The sequence below is a fragment of the Octopus bimaculoides genome, chromosome 10 (genome assembly GCF_001194135.2).
Source record: "Octopus bimaculoides isolate UCB-OBI-ISO-001 chromosome 10, ASM119413v2, whole genome shotgun sequence".
Classification (NCBI taxonomy): Eukaryota; Metazoa; Mollusca; class Cephalopoda; order Octopoda; family Octopodidae; genus Octopus; species Octopus bimaculoides.
The window spans coordinates 14834491-14845405 of record NC_068990.1 but is presented as its reverse complement, the minus strand read 5'-3'; the positions used below and the strand labels follow the sequence as shown (position 1 = coordinate 14845405).

The window sequence follows — 10915 nt, the reverse complement described above, 5'->3', positions numbered from 1 at the left end:
ATATATACAGGGTGCAATGGAGAAGTTGTTGCCATTTTATATTTTTAATTTCGCACATGTGCATTGTTTGTTTTTGAATTTGTTGACTACACAGTATAGTAGGGTCCGTTGGGCACCATCTGTGAGAAAAACAGCACCATGACGCAATTCACTCTGCCAGAAATTCGAAAACGAGATGCTGTACTGTTTGGCATTCACACCAGAAGCTCCAGTACAAACATTTCAGAGTCTTTGGGTGTCAATCTGAGGACAGTGCAACCTGAGGACATGTACTGAGAGTGATAAAAATCAAACATCCAGTCAACATCATCTTGTTTTGAGTGATCACTAGTGATGTTGATGTTATGCCTCTTTTCATCTTCCAGCATGCCCTCAGACTCAACACAGAGGCCTACATCAAGTGCCTGAAGGAGGTAGTGCTGCCCTGGGTCAAGAAGGTGGCTGCTGGAAGACCCTATGTCTGGCAACAGGACTCTGCACCATGCCACACAAGCAGGAGAACCCAGTCATGACTGTCAGACAATTTCTGTGACCACATCACCCCTAACATCTGGCCCCTAACTCCTCAGACTGCAACCCTCTTGATCATTATGTGTGTGGCACAGTTAAGCGAAAGAGCAACAAAATTCCTTAAAACACCAAAGATGAACCGAAGGCAAGGATTATGGCAGTATTCACTAACTTAAACAAGGAGACCATCCAGAAGAGCTGCAGGAGATTCCAAAGTTGTCTGGAGGCCATGGTTAAAGACAATGGCGATTTTATTGAATAAATTTACCCTTTAGTATTTCAAGATATCTTTATGTAATTTTGGTAAATATATCTGTTAGAATGAGATGTCAGTGTTATTTTCATTTTTGACTGAAACACGCAAACAATAAAAGATATGTTATTCAGTAACCATATAGAGTCTTACATCAAAGGCCTGTGATAAAGATTAATTAATTAGAGAAAAATTAGGTTACTATAGAAATTGACTACTGTAGTTGTTTTACCTTCAGTTGTATGCTCTTGTAATCATCAAAGCCAATCCACTGATCTCCTTTGTAAGCAAATGGTACTGTTTGGATATCATCCCATTCATAAGTGTAATTATCTTTGTTTAGTTTATTACATATCTGTGGAAGAACAAGTTTAAAAGTAGGGTTAATGAGCCAATGTAATGCAACAACATATAATATATATATGTATACATACATGTAAACATATGTAACAAATATATATATATATATATATATATATATATATATATATATATATATATATATATATATATATATATATATATATATATATAGTTATCGCCAAGCTAACATGGCAATCCCCAAAATAGGATGAATGCTGTTGTTGATTAACTCCAAGAAGCCATCGCCTCTAGCTAGCTATGTCACACACGAACCTGTGTCCATTATAACCTTCGAAGGCTATAATGGACACAGGTTCAGGTGTGACACAGCTAGCTAGAGGCGATGGCCTCTTGGAACTAATCAACAGTAGCATTCATCCTATTTTTCTGGACTGCCATGTTAGCTTGGCGATAACTATTTATGTATATATATATATATATAATATATATATATGCATACATACATTCATGCATACGTGCATATATACATACATGCATTCATACATGCATACATAAATGCATACATACATACATACATGCATGCATATATACATATACATATATACATATACATATATACATATGTACTTACATAAATACATTTATAGATACATTCATTCACTGTATAATGTATGGTGACAATATGTCAAAACAGTATACAAGAATATTGGTATGTCTGAAGAAGCTTTAGTGTCAAAACATAGCTAAAAAAACGATAGCATTAATTAGTGTATGAAGCAGCATCTTTTAAAATTGAAGCATTTTTGTCAGCACATGATATTATAAAGAGAATAGAATTGGTGAATAAAGTCAATAAATAGTGTATTAAAATCATAGTTAACCGTAAATTATTTATATAAAGGTTGGCGTTAGGAAGGGCATCCAGCTGTAGAAACTCTGCCAAATTTAGATTGGAGCCTGGTGTTGCCATCCGGTTTCACCAGTCCTTAGTCAAGTCGTCCAACCCATGCTAGCATGGAAAGCGGACGTTAAACGATGATGATGATGATGATGATCAATATGTTGGTGTTATTAAGACTGACTGTGGTGGAAGACATATTCTGAGAGCTAATCTTCCAAATCTTTACAGAGTAAAGAGCATTAAAGTATGAGTGTTAATATAAACAGTCAGCTTAATCAGAGATTTATGTTTATCATGAGTTTTGTTTCAATGTCTGAAAACACATGAAAAATACATGGTGAAGTTATAATTGAATGTCAAACAAATGCAACTGACTGAGTAATTTAAACTGGGTAAATAAAGAACAAATTGTTATCTTACAATTCCTTGAGTTCAGACATAGAGCGGACTCTAAAATGTCCAAACTAGATATATAGCAGAATTTAACATCTCCTCTGTTTGAGAAGTAGAAAAGGTTCTAACAATTCTGGTTCAGATTCAGAGATGGTCTAACAATTCTAGTACAGATGCAGAAAAGGTTATAGCATCTCCAATCCATAAAACAGAGTTAAACAGCTCCTGTCTCAAATGCGGAGCAGAGTTTAAAAGTTCTATTCCAGATTTAAAGCAAAGTCTAAAAGCTCTAGTTTTGATGCTGAGTTGACTTTTAAAGCTCTGCTCTAGATATAGACAAGAGTTTAACTGCTCTGATCCAAATGCTGATCAGGGTCTGAAACTGCTATACACTAAATGCAGAGTAGAATCTAACAGCTCTTGTCTTGATGCAGATCAGGGTCTAAAAACTATGCTCCGAATGCAGAGCAAAGCCCAACAGCTCTGGTCTAGGTATAGAGCAGAGCCCAACAGCTCTGTTCCAGATGCTGAGCAGAATCTCACAGCACCAGTTCAAATGTAGAGTCTCTGGTGCATATATAGAACAAAGATGGATACCTCATTTAGTCTCAAGGTAGACAAAGACTAACAATTTCAGGCCAGAGTTAGGACAAAGTGTAACAGATCTAGGAGAGAGTCTAACATCTTCAGTTCAAAGGGAGAATAGAATCAAAAAGTTCTGATTTTGATTAAAAAAAAACAAAATAAAAAAACATAATCAATTAAATCTGGTTTAATGGTACTTTATAATGAAACAGATATAAGTATAAACTACTTGTCACCTCATAATAAGACAGAAATCCCTCTTCTTTTGTATATGGTCCTTTATTTCCTGCTTTCTCCACTGGTGCTCCTAAACCGTGCTGACTTGCATTCTTTAAGGTATACGTATTACCAGCTGCTGTCATTCCCAAAACGAGCTTATTTTTGGGGGCTCCCAGTTTTAACCAATACTCTATCGACCATTCCTGCCAAATAAATAAAAAATGAAATTCTCTAATAAAGTCTTTGGGTACCTGTAGTAAAAGCAATGCATTTTTGGCAATATATTTTTAATATACTGGCTGGTCTTGAAAGAAAAAATATAAATAAATCAGAGAAATCCCTAACAGCAGCACTGGATTAACCATTAAGCAAAATAAGTTTAGAACATCGCAGGAAGCAGAGTACCACAGAAATGGTAAATGATTTACAGCACAAAAGAAATTACTTTAAACTTGCTAAAATAATATTCGAAGTGTTTTATATGATTGGAAATATAATTTCAAAGTGTTTATATTGTCATAGTGAGGATCTAATCAAAGACTTTTCAAATATAAATAAAGTGGAAGTATACAAAAAAAAATATTATTTTCTATCTTACAGTTAGTTTTCTTTCATATTGAAAAATAAAAATTTATCTTACAGTTTATTATTGTTTATATTTTGAATTACATAAAAATTGGGACACCAAAATGTTTTAAATGCTTATGGTCTTTGTGGGTCTTAATCTTTTAGACTAAACTGAAACAGCTGTAAGAGAATATGTTGTATTTTTGCATATGATAAATTATATTAATGCCACATCTCCATTTTCTAAATTTTCTTTATATATATATATATATATATATATATATATATATATATATATGCATGTATTGTGTGTCTTTGTGTCTCCACCTCCGCCATCACTATTTGACAACCAGTGTTGGTGCATTTACATCCCCGTAACTTAGTAGTTCAGTAAAAGAGAACACTAGAATAAGTACTAGGCTTAAACAATAAGTCCTGAAGTTAATTTGTTTGATTAAAAAAAATTTTTCAATGCAGTGCTCCAGCATGGCCACAGCCAACTGACTGAAACAAGTAAAAGAAAGAAGAAGAATCAATAAAGGTAAACACTTGATGGTGAAACTTTGTGAGATTTTTTAAACTTTATTATATTCTTTATTGAAATTAAATTTTAAAATATATATATAAATAGGTGCATATGATTCCAGGTTCAGTCCCACTGTGTGGAACCCTGGGCAAGTGTCTTCTACTACAGATACAGGAAAACCAAAGATTTGTGAGTGGATGTGGTAGACAGAAAGTGAAGGAAGCCCATCGTGTGTGTGAGGGGGTGGTGTCTGTCTGTCCCACCACTGTCTGACAAACTGTGTTGGTTTGTTTATGTCTCCCATAACTTAATGGTTCAGCAATAAAAGACCAATAGAATAAGTGCCAGACTTGAAAAAAATAAGCAATTGGGGTCAGTTTGTTTGATGGTGCCCCAACATGGTGCCCCACAATCCAAAGACTGAAACAAGTTAAAGACAAATGTACTGGCATGACCAAGTGATTAAGAAGTATGCTTTGCTTTAAGTAATTTCAAGATCGATGCTTTTACATGGCACCATGCGAGCTTCCACATGATACAGAAAATCATAGATGAAAGAAAAAGAAATGATTCAGATTAAATTCGATAAAATACCAACCTGACTGAGTTCCTTTTCATATCTTAAATCGTTTTTTCGAGCATAGAGAGGACTTTTAAATCCTGTTATTCTGTTCCAACTGCCATGAAAATCATAAGCCATCACATTCAGAAAGTCTACATATCTAAAATGTGAAAAAAAAAAAATTCAGTTTGTCACATACATATGAGGAATCTCATTTCATCTCGTTTTCACCCACTTATTCCAAGAAGGATCATGGGGGCAGAGTCCTCAAACACACCTTCCATCAGGTCCTGTCAGAAGCAACCATCTCCTATTCATCTAGATGGATCACCAACTGAGCTTATGGACATTATCTAACTATCTTACTAGTAGTCAAGCCTTGGTCTCCTGCCAGTTGGTTTTGTTCATAAAACTCATTTAGCAATTCTTTCCTGGAACATTCTTACCACATGTCCATAATACTGGAGCTGTGATCTCTCAATCTGGAGAACTTGTGGCTATACCTGCAGTGCCTTTCTGATCTTAAGTTTCACACTTTATTAAGCAACGAAAGACCTTTTGAAGGAACCCCATTTTGGCTGCCTGTATTCGTGATATATTCTTTTAGACATTACCCAAAACGCTTGATCATAAGAAAGGATAGGCATGGACACTGAACTGAAGACAGCAAATTTGGCTTTTGCACTTACTTCCCTTCTACTGATGACTGAATGCAGAAGCTGGTACATTACGGCACCAGCTCCTTCAATTCTTTTTTTTTTTTTCCCACTCTAGGCACAAGGCCCAAAATTTTGGGGGAGGGGCCAGTCGATTAGATCGACCCCAGTACGCAACTGGTACTTAATTTATCGACCCCCGAAAGGATGAAAGGCAAAGTCAATTTCAGCAGAATTTGAACTTAGAACATAAAGACAGATGAAATACCAATAAGCATTTTGCCCGGCATGCTAACATTTCTACCAGCTCCCTGCAATTCTTGTACTTATTTCAGGCTCCTGAATTAAGTAACTTGCTGTTACTGAGGTCTCTTGCTGAAACTTGGAATAACTCATGTAAAACAAGGCAACAACAACAACAAAAATAACAGTAATAATAATTCACACTACTATAGGCACAAGGCCTGAACTCTGGTGGGAGAGGTTAGTAAAAGTAGTGACCTGATGGAACTAAAACATTTAAAACCATTTTAATGATGGTAATAGCAGCAAGCTAGAATCATTGCCAGACAAAATGCTCTGAGGCATTTGTTCCAGCTTTATGTTTTTGAGTTATAATTCTGCTAAAGTTGACTTTGCCCTCCATTTTTTGGGGGGTGGAGTTGAGTTGATAAAATAAGTTCCAGTCAAGCACTGGAGTCAATGTAATCTCATTTCGTGCATTAGAGACTTCAATTTCACCTCACCTCTCTATCTCATATCATCACCTCCAATGACTTCATTGCACAGCTCTTCTTGGCTCTGCTGTTCCTCTAATATAAATTCTGTTGGTGCAGAAGCTGAATTGTTTGCAATTCTGAACTGTTTGTATCAGTTAATAACTACAAATAATTGACCCCTTTCCCATCACTCAACTTAGTCTTTATGCAGTAATCACTGCTGACCTTGCATTAATTAGATTTCTTGATCCTTGCTTAAAATACCTTTTGTTATATTGCAAAACCCTCTCCACCTAAAGCTTCTAGTACTTCAGGTTTGATTTCAGCGTTGCCAGTTTTATATCAGCTACCCTTGGTAGTAATTATTTAACAGCCTGACCCATCTGACATAACTTAGTAGGTGACCAAACATGTTCACCTAGGCATCTCATTTCATATCTCTCACATGACCATATCTTTAAATTTCAAATCCTCAACTCCCCAAACTTATAGAAGTAGAGGTAAAACATCCTTAACATAGAGAAAGTTACCCACCACCAACAATTGAGTGACTTCTATTGATTCTTTCTATATGTGCAAGACTACTATCAGAGAAATACAGGTTAGCTTCATGTAAAACACAGCCTGCAAGCTCTTCCGCATGTGAAATTATAGCAGAGTTTTCTGCTTCCTTGCCAAGAGATTTTCTACAAACTCTCCCGATTCCTTTCAATTCACTACTTCCTAATCTAGATATCTCTATTAGTAGCATTTCTGGTGAAATTAAAATCTACATCTGCAGTCGCCTTACTTCCAAAAGTCCTCCAAATTCAAAAAAATCTTTCTCTACAAGCTAAGTTTTACCATCATGTACACACGGTTGCAATATATAGAAAGAAGACAACACTGCTTACTCCATCTCACATCGATAATTACAGATTTACCAAAATACTTCAGTGGAAGCACAATGGCCCAGTGGTTAGGGCAGCAGACTCGCGGTTGGAGGATCGCGGTTTTGATTCTCAGACTGGGTGTTGTGTGTGTTCATTGAGTGAAAACACCTAAGCTCCACAAGGCTCCAGCAGAGGGTGGTGGCAACCCCTGTTGTACTCTTTCGTCCCAACTTTCTCTTGCTCTTTCTTCCTATTTTTTGAGTAACACTGCGATGGACTGGCGTCCCGTCCAGCTGGGGTGGGGAACACATACGCCATAGAAACCGGGAAACCGGGCCCATGAGCCTGGCTAGGCTTTAAAAGGGCGCATAAAAAAATTTCAAAAAAATACTTCAGTCACTAGCTAGGGCCATCTTAGAAGCATTCTAGGTCCCCAAGGAAATCAAATTACTGAGCCTATAGTATTTATTTAGTGATAGCAAACCATAGTATACATAGATTAGAATTGGGGCCCTAGATCTATGAGGCCCCAAGCAATTGTTCAGTATGCTCATGCTGTAAGATAACACCATCATTTGCTCACATACAAGCCATTGCTTCTTTTATCACAAAAATGGTTTCAGTTCCTCTGACCTAGCTAAATGCATATCCTCTCAAGCCATTCCCATTTAAAATCTGTCTCTTCTCTTCTCATTATCCCTACTTATGAACTAAACATTAACTCAAACTTTCCTTTCCAAAACTGCCATACTCTAGAATTTCATCATGTTTATTTTTTTGTTGTTTTATTTTCACAACTAAACTGCAAACATCAATCACATTAATCTCATAAGTCTTGGAGAGGAGGAGGCAAATGTGACTGACACTTTCTTTGACTAACTTAAAAAGAAAAAAAGAAAAAGACTAGTGACATGTTTAATTAAAATATAAAGGCAATGATAAAAACTTACTCAGAGACTTTATCCACTTCATAACCATTTGTTATACGTTGTTTACCAACGCCAACTGCAGCTGATAATACCAACTTGTTTCTCTTTGATATTTTTACTTCTTTCTCAATAGAATCTCTTAATGTCTTAAGAAATTAGAATAAAACATATTTAAAAATATTTTTTTCTTGCAAGCAACTAAAACAAGCATTTATTTCAAAATCACAGAACCTAAGATTAATGACACTTGACAGAACTGGTGTTAATTTGTAGTTGTCAGCATGTACTGGAATCTTATGGGGTACAATGGGGGACAAAAGTATGTGCATGATCAGTGTATGATAAGTATAATTATTAATTGCTTTGTTACTTTAAGTAGCTTACCTTTCATGCACATTTTAATTTCTTATGTACTGACAACAAAACATGTGTACATGTAGTGCACAAAATTTGGAGAGAACAATGGTACCCTTCATCTACCTACAAACACATACAGACATATTCTAAAGTAACTGTCATACATGCATATGGATATGCTCACACAGTCCAGTGTAGATGTCCATACAGATATTGACCAGGTCTTATGAACAGCTACACAGACACTAAGGGTTGTTGTATCTATAACTAAATTTATTGGTGCAGACACAGCCATACACCAAAGTCAATGTTGCTCATTCATAACTTATATTACTGTCTGAAGCAAAAGAACAGTGACAATGAAATGCCTGTTAGAATCAGCTGAGAAAAAAAGCTCAATGTGGATACAGGCAAAGAGAGATGTTTGCTGAAGCTGAAAAGAAAGACTGTAAACTAGTAAACATAGTTGGAAGGAAACCCAGTTAGAAACAGATCCACATTGCAAGTTCTTGCGGCGGTCTATGTGGCTGAGCAATATGCACCACAGTTCATGGAAATAAGATCAGCCAAAGGATCCATGTTCAAGTCCCACTAAAGGCAGTATTTCATAAACAACAAGACAACATTTAGGAGTCATGACCCAAGTGGGCCTGGCTCCTTTAGAGCCTCTGCTACTAAAAGCTGAAATGCTTGCTTGACAAGAGTTCTTCTCAAGATTTCTCTTGCAATCCACTCACCACATAGTAAATTTCCATTTACTTACTGATGGGGGGAAAAAAAAGCTTGATTTACTTTAATGTCAGCTTTTTTCACATTGGCATGGGTTTCTTGAGTCAATATTCTATGGTTACATCTAGAGGATGCATGTGTCCGTGGAGTGTTCAGCCACTTCCACATTAATTTTCATGAGCAGTCTGTTCTGTTGACCAGATCCTGGTACTCTCACTTCATCCTGACCTAAGAAGTACCAGTTCACTCTACCACTACTTTACAACTAGAGCTGGTTTGTTTACACTGTCATAACTTAGTGGTTCATCAAAAGAGACCAATAGAATAAGTAACTATGAAGCAGTTAAAATAAAAGAAATGAGAAAGACTCCTTACCTTTAGAAGCAAAGTGAAGTTATGTTTTGTAACAGAATTTGGATATTCCCAATCAATATCAATTCCATCAAAATTGTACTTCCGTACATAATTAATAATATTATCAGCAAATTTTGTTCGGTTTTCCGCTGTTGCTGATACCATTTCAAAGTGTCTGTTTTCAGCAGCCTCTCCACCGACTGAAAGTAATGTAATGGTGTTGTACTTTTTCTTAAGTGCATTAAACTTCTCATAATTACCGGTAAGATCTTTTTCTTCTGATGTATATATGGATAAATCATCTTTGATTTTGACAAACGCATACATAAGATGCGTACACAAGTTGCCAGGCAAATTCTCAGGAAATAAGCGAGCTTTTGCTTCCTGCTTCACTGGAGACCAATTGGTATAGTAGCATGCACTTATGTATTTTGATTTTCCTGGAAAACAGAATGAGAAGCTACAGAGAAAGTGTACATATGTTGCTCTCCCTCTCTCTCTTGTTCTACCTATCTCTCCATCTCTCCCTCTCCTCTTGCTCTCCCTCCCTCTCACCCTCTCCTTCCCTCTCACCCCCCTCCCCCTCTCCTCTCTTTCTCACCCTCGTAGTCATATCCACAATGTTCCACTGGATCAAAGATGAAAAGCTACAAGGACGTCTACCCACACATTACTTCAAAGACACCAAACAATCAGCAAAAGCATGATTCATGTTACTAGGTTACAATAGCCTGTGAGCAATGATTATGGCTTAAAAAAAAAAAAAAAAAATGTGATTTGAAGGAATTTGGTTGATATTTCTAGCAGGTAAAATTCTTTAGACCAAAACACATATTCAAGAAAAGTAGGTCAATTTATACATCATGACAGCATTGCAAGACTGAAAATTTCACCTGAAATGCAACACTATTTAGATAGATAGTAATGATGCTGGAATGTTTACTCTACGACTTAACACTGTATGTTCACGCTTTATATCAGGTCAGCTTGTATGTTGGAAAATACGGCATTAAATTATACAATGTTATTAGTCATTTTAAACTGAGCTATTTAGTGAAATAAGTACCCCATTGTACTTATTTACAACTGGTGTTAGTGCTGGTGAATGAATACGAACCTCAAAGCAATTAGTTGGGAGACAGCTGTAAGTAATCTATATGTGTCACACAAATGTGTTTAGCTATATATTTATGTTTATAAATACACTAAAATATACCCTTTTTTTGTTAGGGATTACAGTAAATATGTTGTCATAATTACAGGGGAATTTCACAAAGAATTTTAATGATTAGCTGTTCCTCATTATTGTATTGTGAATATATGGAAGGAAGAGCATGTGCATACGTGTGCATCCCACCCATGCCAGCATGGAAGGCAGACGTTAAATGATGATGATGATGATGATATATATATATATATATATATATATATATATACATACATACATACATATATATAT

The 10915-nt window shown here is 36.0% G+C and overlaps 1 protein-coding gene across 1 annotated transcript in view; it reads right to left on the bottom strand.

Annotated features, from left to right (window-relative positions):
* The window catches only part of LOC106875015 (chitinase-3-like protein 1), a 30582-nt gene that overhangs the window by 3348 nt on the left and 16319 nt on the right, over nt 1–10915 (bottom strand). The window contains exons 3-7 of the mRNA XM_052971043.1: nt 9478–9896; nt 8038–8162; nt 4877–5000; nt 3203–3388; nt 996–1118 (exon numbers count right to left, since the gene is read on the bottom strand). Of these exons, the coding sequence (XP_052827003.1) occupies nt 996–1118; nt 3203–3388; nt 4877–5000; nt 8038–8162; nt 9478–9896 (977 nt within the window). The remainder of the gene's footprint in view (nt 1–995; nt 1119–3202; nt 3389–4876; nt 5001–8037; nt 8163–9477; nt 9897–10915) is intronic.